This window comes from Oenanthe melanoleuca, chromosome 6 (genome assembly GCF_029582105.1).
Source record: "Oenanthe melanoleuca isolate GR-GAL-2019-014 chromosome 6, OMel1.0, whole genome shotgun sequence".
Taxonomy (NCBI): Eukaryota; Metazoa; Chordata; class Aves; order Passeriformes; family Muscicapidae; genus Oenanthe; species Oenanthe melanoleuca.
In genome coordinates this window covers 26,126,388-26,149,164 of record NC_079340.1, presented here as the reverse complement: position 1 = coordinate 26,149,164, position 22,777 = coordinate 26,126,388, and the positions used below count along the sequence as shown (strand labels likewise).

The following is a 22,777-nucleotide window of genomic DNA, read 5'->3' as shown; positions in this document are numbered from 1 at the left end:
GAAACAGAATTGGGTAAAAAGGTTGTTTTTACTAGTCAAAGCTAGAGCTGCCTAACAGCAAGGGTGGGGATCTTTTGTTAAATCTTGCTTTCATTTTGGGATAGCTGTGACCAAGAGCAGTAAAGGGGGAAAGGAAAAGCCATGAGCTGTCTGAACAAGACAGGGAAGACAATTCTTGTCTGCAGACAAAGAGAATTGGCCTAGGAAAGCTACAGCTACACCTTCCCATGTTGCATGTTTGTTAGCACTGTCTTTTGAACTGCTAGAGCTGACTACTGCAGGGACAGGGAGGAGCTCTCAGCAGAGACAGCACAGACTGATGGAAGATGTAAGAAAATTTTCATCTTGCTTAAATCATTTTCTAAAGCAGCAGCTTAACACAAGAAAATCTCACATTTCATGTGGGAAAGTCATTGTTTCAGCTCAGCCTAAGCTGAAGACAAGAAAAGAAAGTTGACTAGAGGAGCAAGTAGTCTACAGGAGCAAATCTGGCCTGGCTGTATTATTGCCTCATGGCTGGAGCTGTGGCTGACCAGTGACAGCATAGGGAACAAGTTCATGTTCTGCAGCACCTGGGTTCTAGCTGCAGCCATACAGAGCCAGGCAGCTGACAATGTGCTTGCAGCAGAGGTACAAGTAATTCACACAGGCTTCAGTTTGATTTTATAGTCTCAATTTATTGCATCCTAAATCCTTAGGATTGACAGCTAAAGTTTTACACTTATTAGGCTCAGATTTGTAAGTGTAAAGGCTTTAATGCTGCCATTTCATTTGAAAATGTGCAAAAACTGATCCAGTGCCTCCTAAAGAATGAACTGTGTTTGCTGTAGACAAATGTATTTTGCAAACCAGTTGATGCCAGATTACTCATTTTCATTATAAACAACTTGTACCGTGTGGTCCAGGACTAGGAACAGGAAATTCACTTCTGCACTTATGTATTCTGAATTCATGTTAGCATGAATTCATACTGAGTTCAGTCTGATTGCAGATCAATCCACAACAGATCACAGTGGAGTTCATAGTTTCAGCAGGAAAAAAAGATTTGCATTTGACAGTGAGAAGTGCATACAGCTGTCTTTTAAAGGCTGAGGTTCTTGCATGTTTTTGCATTTCAGTCACAGTCCAAGAAAGATGAAGGTTCTGGCTTTGCCTAGACAGTTGATGCTCAGTCCCACAGGATGTTAACACTGCTAGTTGTCAGTTATACTTCATCCACAAGTCTTTTTTCTCGGGTAGTAGAAACAAATAAATTTTAAGTTCCTGTTCCCTTCCACTCAAGCCTGTCTTCACCACAGGCCACGTAGTGTCACGTAGTGTAGATTTAACTACTCCATGCAGTTTAAATTAAACTGCCTGTTTATTCCTGAGTAGATGAATAGAGGGCCTCAATCTCCTTCTGGAAGAATTTAACAAGGTCTCCTCGCTTTGCCTTTAGTGTTGGTGTCAAGAGTCCATTTTCTACAGAGAACAACTCTGTGTGGATGTACAGGTCTTTAACCTGTTAAAAGAAAACAATTTAGTGCATGATGCATCATTAGAAGACGAACAACTGTTCTTTCCAGCTTCTTTGGGCAAGAATCCCAGGAGATCAGTAACTAAACTGTTTTTTCAGCTGACACAGCAAGAGGGTGGAATTCCAGAGCAGCCCTTACAGCCTGTTGTGAACCTCCACTCCATCTCTTGGCAATAGTACTGCTGCCCTTCACAGCCCCTGGTCTCCTGGTATAGAGAGGCAGCCAAGATTTCACTGACTGCTTCACTCAGGTGTCTAAGGCAGCTGCCTCAGGGCCCCTCCTAGCACAGGCAGTAGCAGGAATGATGACTTCCCATCCACTTCCCAGCCACTTGTGTTAGCAATATACATGTTAGTTGCAGACAAGCAGGATTTGAAAGTACTCACTTGTTCAAAGGATTTAAGGCCAGCCTCTCTCCCCAGTCTGGTCATGTCATCTAAAATAGCTTTCTTCACTGCCTAGAAGAAACACAGCAGAAGCAAAGTGGGTAAAGCTGTCATTCTGTAATTGCAGCTCAAAACCATAACCATTTTCCCAGGGAGGAAGGACTGAGGATGGCAAGAATACATATTTCCACATTCAAGATTTCCCATATTAAGGCCACTACAAAGTCACATCTGTCTTCTTACTGAGAAAAGAAGCAGCAATAGCCCTTGAAACAAGAGACACCTATACTCAGCTCCAGCTTTTGCTGTAAGGCTGCTTGCATGACTCACCCAGCATTAAACCAGTTCAAATTACTGAAAAGAGGTGGATAGAACGAAGTCAGAGCAATGTAGGATTGGACTTAGAGTAAAATTCTGTCTCTAACCCACTAAGCACAAAGCCACTCACAGGGTTTTTGCAGAGCTCTTCAAAGGAACCTTTTACTCCCAGTTTTGCTGCAAATTCTGGAAGCATCTCAGCATCAGGAACCACTATACCTATTAGAAAAGACTGAAAACAAGTGGAAATAGTCAGGCTGAGACCAAGATAAAGCATACTAAATGTCTTTGTGAGCTTGCTTGTGGGCAGTGTTTCTATGACAAGTCATATGTACATCTCCTTGCATTTTCAGAGTTTCAAAGGTACCTGTGAGGATTCCAAGTCACTGAGTTGTGACAGCAGTAATTGAAGTACTGACACAGTTTATGTGTGCTGAATTATCCAGCAATTACTTTTGGCTAGTTTACAGATTGAAGACTGGCCTCTGCTAGCTTAAGTAACATCTCCATGGCAAAGGAATGGAGAAACACTGAGAGGATTGGGGTTGTTCAGCCTGAAGAAGGCTCCATGAAGACTTTTTTGTGGCCTTTCAAAACTAAAAGGGAGCATGGAAGAAAGATGGGAATAAATTTTTAGTAGGGCTTGTGGCAATAAGACAAGAGGTAATGGTTTTAAACTATAAGATAGTAAATTTATATTAAATACAAAGAATTTTTTGAAAGTGTGAGGGTGGTAAAACAGTGGCAGAGGTTGCCCAGAGAGGTGGCAAATGCCCCATCCCTAAAAACATTCAGGATCAGGCTGAATGGGGTTCTGAACAACCTAATCTAGTTGAAGATGTCCCTGCTTATTGCAGGGGGGACTGTTCTATGAATCTACACTGTACAGAGCTGACCAGACATACTAATCCCACACAAGTATGAAATCAGACTTTACCCAGCTTGCAACAATGCCAGTTTGTCACTTGGGAAATCTATAGGTCTGAGAACATAAACATGGCTCTCTTAGGAACAGATTTTGTTCAAGGGCTCTTGTACATGCATACATTTGTGCCCTGATCATCCAGAACTTGTTATGGGAGAAAATCTTGCAGGATACTCACTCCCAACATCACTTACCCTCAGACTTTCGCCATGCACAAAGACCTGGGCTACAGCAGCACTTCCAATATAGACATTTTCTATCTTCTCTGGAGCAATGTATTCTCCTTGTGCAAGTTTAAATATATTCTTCTTCCTATCAATGATCTTCAGTGTTCCATTCTAGAGGTTAAAAATGGAGGTCATTAGTTTCAAGTCGCTGTCTTGCTTACATAAGAGAAGATTAACAGGCTTTGTTTTGCTGTATGAAAGGCACAACTGGAACTAGTCTAGATAGGTCTTTGCTTTTGACAGAGAGAAAGGTTTTTCTAATATCTCCAGTTAGCTCAGGACATGATTAGACAGCTCCCTTATTCTCTCCTGACAGAAACCAAGACCCCTTGTTATATCACTTCTACAGTGAAGAAGAGTCTTAACTATGGGCCAAGCAGGTGTCATTTGATATCTTGTACCTAACTGGCCTTTGGAGCTTTGCCTGGAGTTCTCTAGTGAATCTACTGTGTAGAGATTTTTTCCTAGAATTTCATCTTTAGAGATTACTGTAAAATAACAAATTCACATGCAAGAGATGGTTTGTATTAAGCAGCTACTCACTGGCAACCATTTCCCTATGTCTCCAGTGTGGAGCCAGCCATCTTTATCAATTGCTTCTGCTGTCTTCTCAGGGTCTTTCAGATAACCCTTGAACACATTTGGTCCTTTAATGCAGACCTATAGCAAGCAGAGGACACTGTTAGCACCAAGTCTTATGTTTCAGTATTTCCTGACATGCACAGGAGATGGTACCTACCTCGCCTTCATTGTTAGAAGAGAAGTAGCTCATTTCTTCCACATCATCTAGTTTTATGATATTACAAGCCAGAGGGGCTCCAACATGGCCTAAGAAGAAAAAAAAAAAAAAAAAAAAAAAAAAACAACAACAAAAAGACTGCAGTGATTGTAGATACTTTAGATACTTACTGGGCTTGTTCACTGCTTTAACAAGAATTCCTATAAAGTCCTTGTTTAAAGGGATCTGGTATCAAATGTTCAAGCAAGTTGTTGCAATGCCATTTTCAGACAGCTAATGTAGGACAAATAGCAGGTAAATCTTGATGCTTAGAGTATCATTGGTGTAATCAACCACACCAGCCACAAAAACTACTCATGCCTCCTCAGGAGTACCTCTCATATATCCTGGTATTCATTTTCATCTCATCCTTATTATGCTCTGCAGTTACTGTGTTCACAAAGATGGTGACTTGAGTCTGAATTTAGAATATCCAGAACTGCTAAAACAAAAGCCAAATCTTCAAAGTCCTTCATGAAAATAATCAAGTATGTCTAAGATTTTTGAGTAAAACTTGTCATTTAGGACACAAAGCTAGTTTCTTAAGGCCATTCAGGAAGTCCCTATGCAGTTTGCTCAGCTCTCTCTATTCCTTTCCTAATTCTGGGGCAAAAAATTGGCCTATGACACTTTACACCAGGGTTCTTCACCTGCTTGACTCAAGAATTTTAGTACCTATTAGGCAGACAGGTGACTGTTGCTACCAAGAATCACTTTGAGTACCCATGATTTAATTTTCATTAAACTAAAAGCATTAGAGCACCGAGCCTTGAGTGCCCCTTTACGTGGACAGCTCTGGGAGACTTCACAAGTCTCAGCTCCCATACCTGTTGTCCAGTCTCCAGGCAATGAGAAAGTGCATCCAGCTGAGCATTCAGTCTGGCCATAAGCTTCAAAGATCTGTGCGAGAAAGGATGAGTATTCCTTGAACATGAAGTCCTTGGTGTGAAAGGCCTCAGTTTCAACTGGGCCCATGCTCAAGTCTTCTTAAGAAGGAAGCCAAAACAACCTTTGGCTTTAAGATATCTTGATCTTATTGGTGTAACCAGGTGTTAAAGTTCACCTATCCAAACTTGGCTTCGGTCCCCTCGTTTTCTGTTTTCAAAAGTGCTACACTGGGAGTTCATTGACTGTCAGAATAAGCACAAAACTCAGAGGCAGCTGCCTGACTTTGAGTGTTGCATGTTCCTATTTCTGCTGCTCTATTCCTCTTCTCAGAGCCTACAGCATAGTTTTTTGGTAGTGTAGTTTGAAGTGGGCCCTGCAGAATTTTTTTTTCTGTTACAGTTAACTCAGATGAAGCAGTCTGTAAATGTCCAAGAATGACAACATTTTCCCCAGGAACAAGCTGAGCTGGACCCCAGCTGTACCACTGGTCACTCATTTGTGCATAGTCAAACAGGGCTTATTTTAAAAGAAAACTCAGCTTACCTGACAGCCTAATGCTGCTCTAAGAAATGTCAGGACAGAGGGAGATATAGGGGCTGCACCAGTCACCATGATACGCACTTTTCCACCCATGGCTTCCTACAAGTGAAAAAGAAGCCATCAGAAACTCCAATATGACATTGCTTAGCTCCCTTACACTTGGAATAACTTACCTGAGCTTTTTTGAAGACTAGCTTGTCCCAAATGCTGTCATTTCGAACGATGCCCTGTTTCATTTCAGCCGTCTTCATAAACACAGCAAATTTTAACAGGAAGCTCTTTACTGGGGTGTTTGCACCACTCTGAATCTGCAAGGAAAAGTAGCAGTGACCCTTGGGTTTAACTCACATCTCATTCTTGCCTTGTTAAGAGGCACCAAATCTTACTTGGATGTTCTAGGGTCTGTTTTCACCACTGCAGTGTCTAGGAGATGACCCAAAAGGCAATACTAATTCATGTTACTGCTGAAACACTACAGCTATAGCTTTGAGGAACAGGGATCCTCTTAGATTTATGCTTGGTTCATTTGCATTACAAAAGTAAACAAAGTTTTTGTCTCTTAACAATAACAAACTTAGCCCAGTCATGACTGAAAACACTGTTCTTACACTCCCAGAACTCTTTCAATCTCCTCAGAAAAGGTTCTAGAAACTTCTTCCTGCTAGGGGGTGGTGATGTTATGACATATTCAATACTGTTTTGTATTTGTATGCTTGTTTTGATATATGAACACAAAGAAAATTTAGCTAAAATTGCTCACGTACCTTGTCATATACTCGATTGAGCAGTCTTGGTACAACTGGAAATAGTGTTGGCTTCAAGGTTTTCATGTCATCTGTTAGCAGCCTGATATCTCCTTGGAAGAAGCCTACTTTTGCTCCACAGCTGTATACCACAGCCTAAAAGTTGACCAGACTAATTTTAGTCAAGAAGAATTCCTAGCTTCACTAGCCATAATTATTAGTCTGCAAAAAGCAGCGTGATTTCCAGTGCCCAGTTATTACAAAATAAGGAAAGTTATTGTGTGAATAGCTTTTGAGGACACACAGATTGCTAACATGTCTTTTACTATAATTTGATTTATAAAGCTCAGATATATATCTCTGCACATACCTGTACAACTCTCTCAAACATGTGAGCCAAAGGAAGATAGGAAATGGCAACATCTGAACTTGTACACTCAACTGTGTTCTAGAGGGAAAGGAAGTAGAAGTAGGTTAGCATTTTCTGTGCCTGCTTGAGATACTTTTAAATAGAAAGTAAATAAAATTTGGATCAATTTTTAGACAGACACTTCCAATGACTGAAGCAACTCAGGTTCGTCCATCCCCTCCTCAAGATTTGCAGCTGTCACTCAGCAACACTAAATCAAAATTAGTTTTATGTTTTGGCAAGACTTGAAATAGATGGATTAGTACTCTGACTATTTAGGACTGGCTCATTCTAGAATAACTTCTACATAGAAGTTCTTGTTCAATTCAAACCAAGTTTCTTGCAGTAGTATTGTCTCAGTGAAAAAGGGGCAGTTAGGAAAGCATCAATTTCTGGGAGTGAATGGTTTACAGAAAATGCCCAAATTAAAGCTGGTTTCATGACTGAGGAGAGAATCTTACCTCTGTGCATCTAAGGAAGGCAGCAGCATTTGAAACAACATTCTGATGTGTCAGCATGGCTCCCTTAGGGTTACCTTTGGAGAGATCAAGCAAGGTGAGCTGTGGCTCTGACTGCTTCTGCTGGCAGTTTCCCATGTCTTGTTTGGCTCAGTTTGAACTATCTCAGTGCTAGGCTCAATCCCAGCAATTATTGTCATAAGAGATCACAAAAATGCCTCATCTTGAGTGCTTTCAGCTATGGGTATTACATAAAGGAGATGGCTACTGAAACAGCAGAGCAATTGGGAGTAGCATAGAGAATGCTGAAACATGATTTTTGGTTTAGCCCCTGTGGATCAAAATGCACAGCTGAAAAACCAATCTCTTGAACATTAAGGCTGCATTTTTCATAGGGTAAGGCAACATGAATTTGGCTTTTCCTGCCCCCAGTTCTAAGAAGCTTTATTGTAGTGCACTTGACTTGTAGTGACAGTATCCCAAGTAAAACTACTGCAAGAGTGGTTTGACATTGGTCTAATTTGCTGGTTTACTTCCATATTCTTAGGATTTCTTTATTTTTGTGCAGGGAAGCTGCATGGGGAGGCTCTTTCAGTGGGGAAACATCACCATCATCATCAAATTCTTACCTGTGGTTCCACTTGTAAAACACACAACAGAAAGATCTTCAGGCTTAGGAGGCTAGAGAGAAAAAGCCACATAAAGTTAGTGTGAGGATTGTGATGGTTATCTGTAATTACATACAATTCCTAACTGTGATGAATCAGGAGTTCTGGTTCACAAAAAAAATCTGCCAGCCTCCTCTACTAGCAGCATGGCAAGAGGTCTTTCCACAGACTAGTTTTACAAGTCTATAGTTGTTTCACAGAGATACTTACAACTGGTTCTCTGATGTTGTTTCTTCCCAGCTCCTGTGTTAGGAAAAACAAAAACAAAAACACAGCTTAACAGATGTGCACAATAGGTGAATAGGTAATTGCATTTCAAATGCAACAACTGTTTTACTACTTTGTCTCTTGATACTCTGTCTCATTCAAACAGAAACCTCTTCCTGAATCCAATACACATGTAACTCTGAAAAACTGTCTGCTGCAAGCCTGGAAAGAACACATTTGAATGTGTGGAAAGTGATCAGAACTTCTTAAGGAATTTGGAAGTCCTGAGTGGAGGGGATTACTTTTTTTTTACATAGGCCACATCTCCTTACATGTATGCAAGCTTAAGCCTAATATTGGGATGTCTAAGGAGCCAGTAATTAGCACTTCCAGTTCCAATTAGACTCAGCTTAGAAGCCTGATAAATCCTGTTACAACAGTATCACAAATTAAGCCAAGCAAGTCTTGGCTGTCCAGGTTTAGCTAAAGATATCCAGTTTCAAAATGACTGCTCATCACGCTGTCAGGTACAGGCAGGACAGCTGGGTAATGCTTACAGTAAAGTGTCATTGTTGCCACAGATCATGATGTTTAGCTGGCAAGGTATTCCAGAAGCCTTTAGCCACCTACCTCAACCTCCTGCAGTGACAGAATTTCAATTCCCACTTTAGCTCCTCTTTCCTGGAGCTCTTTATCAAAGAGATCCATGAGAACAATGATCTTCAGACCCGGGGTCTTTTTTTCCTCACAGTTCTTAAGCAAGACCTCTGCCTTTGCAGGCGTGTCACAGATCACCACGCTTATTTCAGCTGCAGAAAAGAAATTATCACAAGTCTGTTTAGGAGACATGAGGCCAGTGGCAGCCCAGCAGCACAAACTTTTAGAACATCACATTGTTTGGTGCCAGTTGCATTTGTTCATATGGATTCAGTGGTGTCTTACAGTGCTAAGAAGATTTTTCCTACCATATTCAACTGATCAAGCAAACCTGATACTCTGGCAATATAAAAAGAGGGCAAATGCTGAGGAGCTGAAGGGAAACAGATTTGCTCACAGTCAAGATGGGCATTGAAATTTTTGGTATTGCCGGGATATTGTTTAGGTTAAGCCATATTCCTTAAATCTAAAGAAATTAAGTCCCAATTGAAAGAGGTAGCTAAAATTCTTGAGTTAATACTTCAGCTTCCCTGCAGATGCAGTAACAAAAGCCTTTTCCTTTAAGTCAGCAGAGGAACTGGATTTTCCTCACCCTGCCAGTTTCCAGTTAGACTGGTAAATCAGAGCTGTGTAATCCCAAAACAAGATCTGTTTCCAAGATTCACCACCATAACTGTTGAAGTGGTTTTGCTTGGTAAATCCTATTTATGGGATGGATCCCAGATCACTCTATCAACAGTTTATTTATTTATTTATTTATTTATTTATTTATTTATTTATTTACTTCCTCCATATCTCTCCTAAGACTGGGGGAAGAAAGTCTGAAGATTTACTTAACTTCCTTGCCAGTTTATTCCATAACAACCTGCTAGATGTTGTTTCTGTAGAACATGCAATAACCAGATAGATTATACAGATTTAGGCATATCTTTACCCTTCTCTCCTCTTCTCTTCTCATCCTACAACTTTAAATCAGACAGACACACACATCTAGTCTTAATTGACATGCAAGTCTGTCTTCATTGTCTGATTGTTTGGCAGTGTGGGAGTTCAAGATTGCAAAATCTCAAATAACAAATAGTTGAGCAGTCTGATTGCAGAATGATCCACAGGATCTAGCTGATCCTTCAGTGGTCTTGCAATCAAGACACTGGGAGACATAGGAAGCCCACTGGATTCTTCTAGGCTGAAGAATGAACCATGTGCCCAACAAAGCAGCTTTACTAAGAAATTAAGTGTCTATAAGAGCAGTTAGGTTAAAGCTACTCTGATTTTTGCAAATTGCCTTGAACTTAGCCCTCTCAAAACAAAGTTTCCTAGAAAAATCCTTATGAAAGAGTGGAAGTCAATATTTACCTTTGTTAACAATATATACAATGGCCTCTGGTCCCAGAGTGTCATAGAGTGGGACAGCAACCATTGAGTAGGTGTAGCAGGCATACTCTGAAATGATCCACTGAAAAAAGAAAACAGCTCAGCTAAGACAAACTGGGAGCTCTCAAGACAGGGTTGCCTACAGAGTTCATACAGCTTGACTAGCCCATGCACATGGCACTGTGCTATGTGTCCTATGGAAGGAGCACATCCATGAGAATGAGAGTTGTGAGCGGTCATTGTCATTGTATTTTACATGCTTGGCATGGTATGTGCTCAGTCAGTAAAAAGGGAATTGGGAAGGAAAAAGTTGTGATTGTTCTTTATGTGGCCTGATGCTATTTAAATACAGACACTCCTCTCACCCCAAGGTGTCAGAATAGTGTAGGAAAGAATACACAATTTGTTGCTTACCTCTGGCCTATTCTGAGCAAAAATGCCAATATACTGGTTTGATGATGGTTGGCATCCTTTTTGCAGAAGCCCTGATCCCAGGTATTTAGTTCTGTCTGAAACCTGCAAGATAATTATTCCCCCACTTTAGTGTTACAAGGAAGTATCCCAAATTAATTAATCTGTCATTTACAATACTCACCTGTTTATATGTCAGCCACTGATAAGGTTGCTTGGGTTTCCTGTAGCCTAGACAGCCATCATTTCCTAATGAAAAAGTTCAGAAAAGCAATTTCAAAGCTCAGTACTGAAGTTGCATAACACTACAATAGAAACATTTGAAGTGGGAAATGTTTTCTGTCAGACATTCAGGTAACTCCATGTAGAACAGGTCAGTGTCCCTAGTTAAGCACTTTGCCCAAACCAAGATTGTAAGACTGTTAGCTTTATCCTTACAAGCAATACTTCTAAGATCTGGTGATATTTTTTCCATTGCACAATCCATGTGAGGTTGAAACAGTTTGCAAATCATCACATATTTCCATGCATAGGAGTGGTGAAGTGACATGCACAAATTCACATCTGTTGTAAACAGGCAGCAATTTTGCAAGAAAATTCACACCATAAGACAAAGGAGAAATGTTTCCCCCCTCCTAGTTCCTCTGATGCTTTGTATGTGCTGACTCTTGACTGAACTCTACTATCTTCAGTTTCCAGTATTTGTTCCTGCCCAGTCTGCCAGTAAGACCAATAAGACCAGTTCTAAATTTAGACAGGGAGAAATGATCACTTGTCTCTCCACCCTACAGAAGGATAGAAGTGCTTTTGCTAGCCTGCATTATTACCACAGCCAAGACACAAGGAAAGGGATGTTGGAAACAATTTTGTTTACTTGTGATAGACAAGTACTAACTACCAGATGCAAAGCTTACCGGAAATACTCACTCCTCTCTGGAAAACTTCATACAGGGTTTTAGCATCTTCAAAGTAATAAGAAAGCAGATTATTATCTGTCAAGAGTGCACCTCTTCTGGCTCCTCCCTAGGAAGAGAGCATGGCATGAAACAGTGCAGAACAGATGAAATGCCTTTTGTTCCTCAGCCATCCTCTCATCAATCCCCTGTAAAGCATTTTATTAGCATTGCATTGTTAGGGAAGTATTTTCCCTTCCTGATTTTGATCTTCTCAGTCACATGCAGAGGAATTTTCTAGATGGCCCAAATTAACCTTCAATTACAGGTTATTGAGAGGCCTTGACTGAATGCTACCACTAGCCTTATTACATGAAGTCTAGCACCAGTTTCAAAGATGATGCAGTGCATTGAAAATACAGGAAAGTCAGTGACAGCCAAAGCCATCTGGTAAAAAGCCCACCTAGCCCTAGTTGGAAGGAGCTGCTGTTTCTCATCTTAGCATCTTAAGAGTTCCCATCTCCCCACCATGATCTTGAGTTGTACACCTGGGAGAGAAGGCTGTGCACATCAGACAGGAGAGTTTCCACTGACACTCAGAATCAGAATGGATCAGTACTCAGATTAAGCTCCAAAACAGACCATGCCCACAAGCAGAGAAAGCATTACCTCAATTCCTATTGACTGCTTGTTCAAGTCAACAGGAGGTAAAAGGGGTTTTGGCCTGCTTATCACCCACAGGAAGATGACAGCTCCAAATGCAATGAGACTGATCAATGCTGGTGTTGGGAGCGGTGAGAACAATACTTGAAGTATCCAGATCATTGTGCTGGATCAGTGGAGCCAGAGTTGAACCTGAAACAAACAGGAGGTTTAGTAGACTTGAGGTAGAAGCTTTAATTACCTATGAGCTGTGGTTACTTAAGTAGCTTGTTAAACAATACTGCAAATCATTTCAGCAGTCTGCCCCTGGAGAGTCCTGGTACAATAGTGAAGCACACTTATGCAATGTTTTAAGCCTCTTAACAGATCTTAAGTCACCTGTCCCCATAAATCTTAATCTATGCTGCATCCACCTCCACAAAAAGCTGAAGCCTGATGAAGTCAGACAAGGAAGAGATTCTTTCCATCCTTAAGTAAAATAATCTCCCTGGGGAAAACCAGTATATAATTTCCCAAATCTATCTCCCCAAGTATAACCAAAAAATGCCTGTGGTTCAGTGATGTGAATTGTGGAAGTAAGAAAATTCCTCAATATTGTATATGTTCAATAGGAAATGGTTTTGCTGAAATAGGAAGAGTATTGATAAATTACATGTTTGATACACCTACATATATGGCTGCAGGACAAACAGTATATTCATTGTCAGCTGCCTTTACTGGTCATGCTAGACAAATATTTCAGACAGTAACAGTGTGGTTAGCCAAAAAAACCAGCACAAATCAAAACTGTGAAAGTTGCTTTCCACTAGGAAGTGGTGACATAGAAGTCAATGTGTGCAATGGAAGTCTGTCTGGGAAATACAGAAAAAATTCTGCTGCTTGCATCCCCAGGGTGTCTTCTGTCAAGGGCAGGGAAGCAAAATCTGAGAATGCAGACTTTTCTTATAAGACACAGAGACCTGAGCTTTCTTCCCTATAAACAAGTACTTTTATCTCAAAATGTTCTGATGAGTTTTAAGTTGAATTGCCAAGAGAAAAGACTGCTTTTTGTCTAAATCAACTCAGATCTCAGCAACTTGTATTTGCTAGTGTCTAGGTATCTGTGCAGGACACACCACACTTTGAAGGATGAATTACAACACTCTTTCAAAGTGCTTCATACAGAATCAAAGGGACCCCATCAGTAGATGACATGTCTGCTATCAACTAAATCCCTGTGCAAGAAAACCAGGAGTCCTGATGCAATGAGTTCCAGTTACCCTTTAACTATAGTTCCAATGAAGTTGAAGGTATTTTACAAACTGTTAGTAAGTTCAGCCAGGACCTGAAGTCAGAATTTGGGTTTCTGAGCCCAGACTGATCATTTAGATTATCTGAATCTGTTTTACAGTTTTGTAGTTTCCAGTGGCAGTGTTACTCAGCAATCCTGCTGTGTTCTCTGGTAAGAAAAGGCAGGCTTTGCCTGCTCAGCATCTGGATTAGAAAGGGTACCACAGAGGATTTTCAGCAAGTCCAAGCTGCCAGATCCACATCACCTACACATCTGAAAAATACCATCTCCCTAGTCCTCATTTCTACTGTAAGACTTTAGTTGCCATATGCCCCTCAAACTCCTGACCTTGGCTTCATGTACTGAGAGTCCAAAAAGACTGTGCTACAGCCAGAAATGCAGGAACTGCCCTTGTGACTCTACTGATGGGCAATTCCAGTCACTGAGCATATTAAATCTATGGGAGCACAAACTGTTTGTAGCACAGCATATCATCCATCTCTCACCCTTCCTTTGGGCCTTTAACATTTGAGCTTGGATTTAAAAAAAAAAAAAAAAAAAGAAAAAGCAGAACCTAAATCCAGGTCTGCTGATCAAATTTACATTCAGGGCAAAGCTACTTATCAGTTTAGGTTTAGCACTGCTTGGTTTGGAAGACTGAAGATTATTAATAAAGTGAATTTGGTAATCAGCTGCCCCTGACACTGTATATATGTGGCCCATTAATGGAGCAGTTTGCAAGCAGCTTTCTGCAGTGATTAAACTGCATCTGATTTGTGGTTTATATTTCCTCTTTTGCTAACATGAGCAAGACAGCTTTTTATAGCATGAGCACTGAGGCAGCTAGGCAGAGGCATCTCCACTCTCCATCATGAAAGGTTGGATATACAAACTGTTTTCCTTTAGCTCAGAGCCCACTACTAAATCCAAGTGACAGAGCAAATCACATTTGCACCATTTGTATTGTTGGAAGCTTTTTAGACTGACACATCTATTCTCACATCTTTTTGCTTTTACTTTCCAACAATATTTCCACAAATGTGCTTTAGTCTCTTCTATCAAAGTACATTCAAGCTGTGGCAAGAGATTGTCAGCAAATTTGTCTCAATTCCCAGAATTAGGTTAATTGTTTCCTATGCCTAGAGCTTTTACTGTAACTATTTGTCAGTCGAAGTAGCTGCCAATTTATCACCTCTGGTATCATCCAAATGTCACTTAATCCTGCTGCCCTCAGAGCAGAAAAGGAATCCATACTTGACAGACCTTCCTGTCCATGGTAAGAGAACAGCTGCAGCTGGATCTGTGCTGTGGAACAGCTACAACCAGAGTTTAACCCACAAATCCAAGTGCCCTATGCATACATAATGCCTGATCTGCATCAACTTGGTGAAAACTCAGTGCAGAGCAAGAAAAAACCAGAGCATTTTGGACAGACACCAGCCTCCACTGCAGGGTAAGTCTGGGCACCAGCTGACTTTTTAAACATCAGAGGTGGAGTGAAACCCCTGAGTTGTGAATGCTCAGCTCCCAGGGATACAAAATGCACAGGGTGCCTCAAACCACCTGTTAGCCTCTTGTGCAATAAGATGCTGGACAGTTGAAAGTGTACTTAGGTTGTCTGCCCTGATCAATGGTCAGGGATAAGATGCACTAAGCTCCAGAGTCAAAGGCTTAGTTTTTATCAGAAGAGATTACCATTTACAGCCTTGAGTTCAGGAGTACACAGTCTCATTTCTACTGTATCTCCCCTTTACAGCTATTCTTTCATTACCTGGAAGGAATTAAAATCATTCTCTATGCTCTCCACGTGAGGAGATTCTCTCCACTGGAAAGTGGCTGATCTTTGTACTTTTGAGTACATAAATATGAAGAAAAATCAGTGTCATCTCCATTGCACAATTTCATTATGGACAGCAAAGCAACCTCGGCTACTTGCACAATTTTGGAAGCTACAGTCTGCATTGCCTGGGAGGATGTCTTCTGCAGTTGTGCACTTTGTATCAAGTTTGCCTAAGCTTTTGACGTGATGGTGACATCTTTTTTCTCAGGATTAATAAGGTAACACTGACTGTTTACAAGCAGGAAAAGTGAAGTACAGCCACCTACACTAATTAGTTACTTAACCAGCTCACTCTCCCCATTTGCTTACGCAGCTCAGCTCTTGCCTGGTGTCATCCAGATGTGAGCCACTGTGCCAGTTCTCACTCCTTGGACACTGCATATTATGCATTCCTCCTTGATGCAGCTGAACTCTTGTGTTCCACAGGGTTTAGGAGCATCTAACTTTGAGCAAAGTTAAAGCACAAAAGCTCATTTCTGAGCAGAGCCATGCAAAAAACAAAGCCAAATGCTCAGCACCTGCATTAGGACCAGGATATACTTCAGTGAGGCTTTGCTTTTAGAGTACCCCTTCAGAGAGTCAGAGCAAACAGTCCAAGCACCCTTTGATCTCAGCTGAGAAACACTCTGCTAGAGGGTGGGAAAGGACAAGGCCTCAGTAACACACTTTCAGGAAGCAGAGTGTTGTGGTTTCTGAGCCTTGCTGATAAAACCTATTGAATTCAAGCTTTCAGGACATTTAAATAGAAAGGCCATTTTTTAAAATAAGTACGTTTACTGTATTGGATATTATTGTCTCTCCATCAGGAGGGCGACAACATCATGACTCTACTTAGTACTAAAAGTTATTTTCTCAGATTAATTGAGAAACCAAGCTTTCATATAGTCTTTATATGAGATTTTCTTCTTGAAACTACCTACTCAGAAACATGCTCAACTGGCCCTTTGAAGTTTTTAAGAATCTAAAATATAGTCAGTATAGCAGGTTCTGTTACTGTTTATCCCATTGGATAATACAGGTTCACATCTTGAAAAACATTCATGCAATGAATACTATATTAATAAGAAGTTTTCTCTACTGATAGGGCAGGGTATTAAAAGCAAGGACTAAAGCTTCATTTGAAAATTCACATAGAACTCCTAAGAGAACTAGAGTATTATCACTAGGCACCTTAGCCACACAGAGAAAAGGTAGCACTTAAAGTTTCTAGATATTAATGTCTATTACTTCATATTATCACAGCACTTCTCTTATGAAGAACAAAGAACAAACACATACCTGAACTTAACTCAGCCCAAGGTCCACATTTAACTGATAGCACAGTACCAGAGATTTCCTTGGAGTCTCCTGAAAAACTCAGTATCTTGAACCCTGCATCTAATCACTGCACTTGCACATTGGATTGAGTAAAACCCATGTGAGTAACAACAAGCAAACTCATGAGCAATAAAACAAATACCATAGGACTTCATTATTACATAGAAAATACAGCAGAGCATGTGTAAGGATGAGAACTAGTGAGTAAAGGCACCTACCATTTTGAATATAGGGTAGGAAATCAACCTCTTCTCAAGTAAAAGGGAGCCTTAGTAGCACAGTACAAAACCAACACCACTTAGGTGACACTCATGTTAAAAACTACAGCCAGTTTCCTGTCCCCAGTTTAAATAAATCAGCAAGCAGAAAAGCACATTGGGAAGGTAGCTTTAAAGGGGAGGAACTTGCATGGGGGGAACTGGAGTGATCAAAATAATAAAACAAAAACAAGCCCAACAAGTCACCCACACAAGAGGAAGTCATTGAGCTTTTTTTGTTTGTTAATGAAAACAGCTTAAAGTGGATCTAAATTAAAAGTAAACCAAAACATTTTTAAATTGTATTTATAGTTTATTCTTTCAAATCTGTTTGCTATTATCTTCTCTATGGATAAAGCTGTATTCTCAAAAATAGCAATTTTCTCTCTATAGCTGCATATATGTTAAGGTGAGCAGAGCTTTGTAGCTTGTAATACCAACAAAATGTTCTGACTACAGCCTTTCTCATCTATTGCTGCAATGGACTTGCTGGTGGGCTGGATTTCTGTTGATAGTTTTGTTTTATTCAGATTTGGTGTTAGGTTTCTTGTTGTTGTTGTGATTTTCTTTTTTTTTTTTTTTAATTTGTCCCAAAAGCTACATAGTTCTTTCTGTTCTGTTATAGACATACATAGGTGTAATTATTTGTACAAGGTAACAGTGAATCATGTTTTAAGCTTCAGTTTCATTTCCTGTTATGGGAATTTTTTTTTTTTATTTCCCAGTTTCATTTCTTTGTTTAAAAGTTTATAGGTGTTGCAGTTTCCCTTTTTCACTTCAATGCTTGTCTAATATAACTGGAATGTTGCAGTAAGTTTGGAGGGATGGGAAGACAGTAATTTCACCTATCTCTCTTCTTTATTGCCTTAAACTCAGATTTTAGAATTGTTTTCTTCACTCAGGGGTTTCCCCATCTGACAGTTTTCCTATGCTGCATGATTTCAGAATAATCTTATTAGCTAGACAAACCATAAAGCTGAGATGGAATTAACAGATCATGTACTTGCATCCAAAATACAACCTGTACTGGACCTTGGCTTGCTAAAACACGTAGCCCCTGCTAATTGCAATTATGATTTTATTGCTGCTGTAAACTTCATACTATTCAGGTAGACCTAACTTACATGTAGTTGTGGCATTATTTAGCCATGTAGGCATCTTTTAGGGAAGCCAAGGCTTGATTCACTGATTTTCTTGTAAGATGAGCATGAAAAAGAAATAGCTTTCTCCACATGAAACTCCTCTGCCTTTGGCTTTGCCCTCCCAGACGTGTTCCTGTGGCATTTCAGAGAAGCTATGAGCTTCAGCTTTAATAGTGCCTTTCAGGGGACATTTGTGCTTACAGAAAGGAGACAAGGCCAGGCTCCCAGCCCAGCCAGGTCCACTATCTCCCACCTTGTGTGCCTCTCTTACCATTTCCCCCCTGCAGGTATCTGCCCTCGGGCTGTTATTCTTCCAGGAGGAAGAGAAAAAGCAGTGAGTTTGTGCTGTCTTTGGCCAGCTGTTGGGCAGCAGTGCTGTGTATCTCAGGTGCATTCACTCGGCTGCAGGGTGGGAGAACAAGGCCATAGCACAGCCCTGGCCTGCCAGGAGCCCAGGTTGTGATGCAGAGCTCCATGAGCTGGTCAGGCTACACTCTACTGCCTGGGCTCAGTGGGTGTCACAGCTCCAGCATAAATGGGACTAAAGGATGCACATAACAAAGCTTCTCCTGAATGATCATTTCTGTTCAGTGCCCATAAATTAGAATCCAGCTGACACTCTTCCCCTGATACACATAACAAGTGACATGCAAATGTTGAGGCTTTTAATTTTTCATAAATTATCTGAATAAACTCCAGATTTTTGAAAGGCACAGATCTTTTTTATGTGTGTGATTTTCTGTCAAAAAACAAAGCAGAGTTATGAATCTCAGCCTTTGTTTCTCTTTGTTTATGTATATAAAATTTACACCTCCATCCCTCATACCCATTAGTGACTTAAGATGAGCAGTAGGTAGCTTATGTATAGGGGGAGTTCAGGTTGTTTCCTTTCTGTTGTCACGGTCAAAAAAGTTTTGCATAGGGGATGAATCAAGTGAGCTTTTGTAACTAACCTTAAGGTCATGGCAAAACATTAACTTTTGTTATCCAAAGTTGTCAAAATAGCATTTCTACATATAGCAAATAGCAGAGGATATAAATAAATGAAAGGAAAACATTGGCTCCATGTACCATTTTCTCTGTTGTCCCTTTAAAACTTTGATTTAAATTTTGTGAGTCTGTGGGAGGTGTTAGCTCACTTTATTTGAATGTTTTTTGAATTCCAGTTTGTTTTCTTAATAATAATACTTCTTTATTGCTCTGTTCTGCTTTTCAAGGGTCATGTCAGCTTTGTAAAGCAGAACAACTGCACTGGAACAGAAATTATCTGGCACAAGTGGGCTCCTCAGGAAAGGAGGTATGGATAGGAGATGGGCTTAGGACTTGGAAGAGCAGCATGCTTTTTGCCAGTTCTCTCTCTGAAATCTCTTGATTTCAGGTTGATCTTTGTCTCCACCATCCTCTGTACACAAGCAAGAGCTTGGAGAAAGCTCCATCTCTACAGCTACAACAAGCAGATGTACCAAGGCAATGCAACAGTCTGGAGTGCCATACCCTATGATATGGCCTTTTAAACCATTATAAAAGGCATTATTGCCAGCCTCTACGTTCTTTGTTAGGGATTAAGCTAGATCCTATTGTATTAAATGTTGCCAATAAGGTTGTGCACATTTAAATGATCCAGCATATTGCAACCTTTTACTACTTGTGATGCTGAAGAAACAAATATTCTTATATTTTTGGAACCTGGTTTAAACATTAGTCTGAATGGGAGCCTGGCTCTGCAACTTTGTGCCTATCTTTAAATAGGAATAACTAACAAACTGATAAGAAAATGGCTTCAGCCTGGACTGTAGACAGTTTTCTACTTCCAGCCAGTCTATAGCAACAAGGAGTGTTCAGGTGGCTGCTCTCATTCAAGATTTGATTTCCCTGTATGCCACCCCTGAGCTCAGGCTTGCCTCTTTAATAACATACAGCCAGTTATGTAGCTGTTGCCTTAAACAGCACACAGGGTGATAAGAAGGGGGCATTGGATCCAGGTATTGCAGCAAATTGAGGTTATTATCCCACTTGCAGTGCTTCTCTGCAGGAGCAGGACGCCCAGCATTTGGGAAACACGGGCTCTGACTGGGAGGGGTTTGCTTACCTTCCTTCAGTGCTGGAGGAGGGTGGAGGGGCTGGTACAGCTTGCTTCCTTTGCTGCTTTACAACTCCCGAGGGGTGTTCTAGGGCTGGTTCTTCCCCAGCTCCAGAGGTGCTTCCCCAGCTCCCGCGGCAGGACTAAGCCCCGAATCATCAGCGTGTGGCTTTAATAAACAGGCGACACTGCACCCAGGTAACCTTTGAACCTGCCTTGCAACAGGTTCAAAGGTAAAAAAAAAATTATTCCTGATCAAATATAAAGTGCAATTTTGGCTGGTTAGAAATGTTAAACATACAAGTCTTGCATAACAGCGTTAGAAGAGAGCAGTGCATTGTGAAAACCAACCCCAGCCCTGTGAAAGCTGCAGCCCTGGGCTTTTCATAGGGCTCTCATTTACTCCAAGAGTGCAGGGACACTGAATAAGTCTTGCCTCACTGAGAAAAGGTGCCTCTCAGATTGCACTTTGAGCAAGCAAACATATTCCAGTATTTTTCACCGATGCTTTGTGTAGAGCCCTGTCCTTAACACGGGCAGCCATTGAGGCACAGGTTTCCCTTGCAGCTCCAGGGGGCTGTGAAGCTGCCACAGCCACTCAGTTGGATGCACGAGGGGCTGGTTATCTCACCATGGGGCACCTTCCCTTTTGACACTGTGCAAAGGTTAGTGCACTTGCTCAACTGCCAAGAAGGCCAAGCCTGGTTTGTGAGAGATTTCTTGTGTTGATTTAAACAATGGTGGTTTTGGGTGTTTTTGCCTTCCTCTGTCTCTGAAATGGGAATAAGAGAGTGCCTGTGCTTAATGCTGCTTGAGAAAGACACTTGTGAGGTGAGGTATGCAGGCTGGGCTAGCAGGTGGAGCTTTGGATGTGGATGTGATCTTTGGAAGACATTTTCTACACATGATCCAAGAGATAGGGCTAAATAGCAAAGTCCTTTCAGCACTCACTTATTACAGAGCATCCAAAGGAGGGTAACAAAGATGGTGAAGGGCCTTGAGGGGAAGCCATATGAGGAGGCACATGAGCCACTTTGTTCAGCCTGGAGCAGAGGAGACTGAGGAGGAGAGCTGTCTTGTGATGGGGAGAGGAGGGGCAGGCAGCTCTTCTCTCTGGTGACCAGTGACAGGACCCAAGGGAATGGAAGTTGTGTCAGGAGAGGTTTGGTTTGGATATTAGAAAAAAATTCTTCACCCAGAGGGTTGTTGGGCACTGGAACAGCTCCCCAGGGAAGTGGTCACAGCACCAAGCCTGACAGAGCTCAAATGTTTGGACAATGTTCTCAGGCACATGGGGTGATTTTTGGGAATGGTTCTGCTCAGGGTAAGGAGTTGGACCAGAAGATCCTTGTGGGTCCCTTCTAACTCAGAATATTATGTGACTGGTCAAGATAATAAAGCTTTTGTTGATCTAGGTCTGGTTTGTCTGGTGCTGGAATTTGACTCATGTATGATATCTGAATAGTAAACTAACACTTTTCACTTAAGGCTTTAAGTATTCTTAATTGGTGTTAGGGAACTTGCCTGTATCAGTGGATATGAATAACAGTGGAAGTACCTGTGCCAACACAGCACCCTAAACCTTCTGGTTGCAACCTCCTCTTAGTTTTTAGAAAATGGCAATTTAAGAAGGATGAAAGAAAATGAATGGGAAGATTTTCCAAACTTGCTGCAAAGAGGTGACACCAATGTTGAATGAAGCCTCTTGGCTTCTGTCTGTGGTTCATCTTGCATGTGGGAAACAAAGCAGTTGATTCAAGATTTTTACAAGGAATGCAACAGACACTAATAATTAGTAGTTGGGCAGGTCCCCATTCAGCCTAAGTGGATATTGCATCATCATCTCAACAGAGCTGGAGTGCCTGACACCATCTGTGGTTTTGGCTCCTAGATGTGTTTTATAAACCCGTGGGGGTGGGGGAGGAAGGCAGGGAAGCATAGCAGAGTCACCTGAGAAGGGAACAAAGCCATTTACCTGAGCTTAGCTATATGTGTAAAGCTGTAACCACTTTCCTTTCTCCACCCTTTCTCTCTGGTACATAAAGTACATGGCATTTTACCTCGTTTGAACAGCAAATTAATCCAAGTTGTGGTGTTTTCTCACCTTTCACCTATACAGTTTCTTCCTAATGAATTAAAACTGTTGGTTAGTTTACTGTTAAAAACTGAACTGAGCCACTTGGAACAGTGAGTGTGTCATCCCTGAGTCTGGCAGGGGAGGCTCTTGGTCAGGTGTCCTGCCGAACTGCTGAAAGGGGGAAACCTTTTTTCAGCTTGTTTTGAAAGCAGGTGTGAGAAAACACATTCACAAGACAATGGGCTCTGTTCTGTGGTGCAGGCTGGTCTCTGTACATCATCTGTGCTCCTTGTTTGCAAATGAGTGATACTGCAGTTAGTGATCTCAGTGACCAAAGCACACAACCAATGACATAAAATAACCCAGATCAGTTGTGCAAATATCACCTATGTCCCAGTTCTGAAACTGAGGAGCTGAAGGCTGACCCACAAACACTGGAGGTTTTTTTCATAAGATTGGAAAAAAAAAATTAGGTAATGAAAATAATAATTTTTCCCCTCAAGATTTAATTATTAAGAAAATGGATGACAAATGTCATTATGAATTCTTTGTAGGTTAGCAGGAGTTCCATGAATTTTATCAGGCTAGTTATTTTTTGAAGTCTGAGCAGGTTATGGCTCAATATTTATTCAAACTATTACTTTTTGAAAGAAGTGCATGCATGGGGTTTTCAAGATGGTAGGAATATGATTTTTTCCTTTGCTATTTTTTACAGGTGACAGAAAGCTCAAT

General features: G+C 41.0%; 1 protein-coding gene across 1 annotated transcript; it reads right to left on the bottom strand.

The window, feature by feature from the left end:
• Window positions 1-656: 656 nt before the first annotated feature.
• ACSL5 (acyl-CoA synthetase long chain family member 5) lies at window positions 657-20,159 on the bottom strand. Its single transcript, XM_056494401.1, has 21 exons — window positions 19,978-20,159; window positions 12,069-12,254; window positions 11,421-11,529; window positions 10,691-10,755; window positions 10,510-10,611; window positions 10,078-10,177; window positions 8,695-8,873; window positions 8,068-8,100; window positions 7,819-7,870; window positions 7,193-7,266; window positions 6,693-6,770; window positions 6,344-6,478; window positions 5,753-5,887; window positions 5,583-5,678; window positions 4,979-5,051; window positions 4,113-4,201; window positions 3,917-4,033; window positions 3,341-3,484; window positions 2,352-2,453; window positions 1,904-1,975; window positions 657-1,501 (listed from the first exon to the last, which is right to left on the bottom strand). The coding sequence occupies exons 2-21, from the start codon at window positions 12,222-12,224 to the stop codon at window positions 1,361-1,363; spliced, it is 2,052 nt and encodes a 683-aa protein (XP_056350376.1). The 5' UTR covers window positions 12,225-12,254; window positions 19,978-20,159; the 3' UTR covers window positions 657-1,360.
• Between the last annotated feature and the right edge of the window lie 2,618 nt (window positions 20,160-22,777).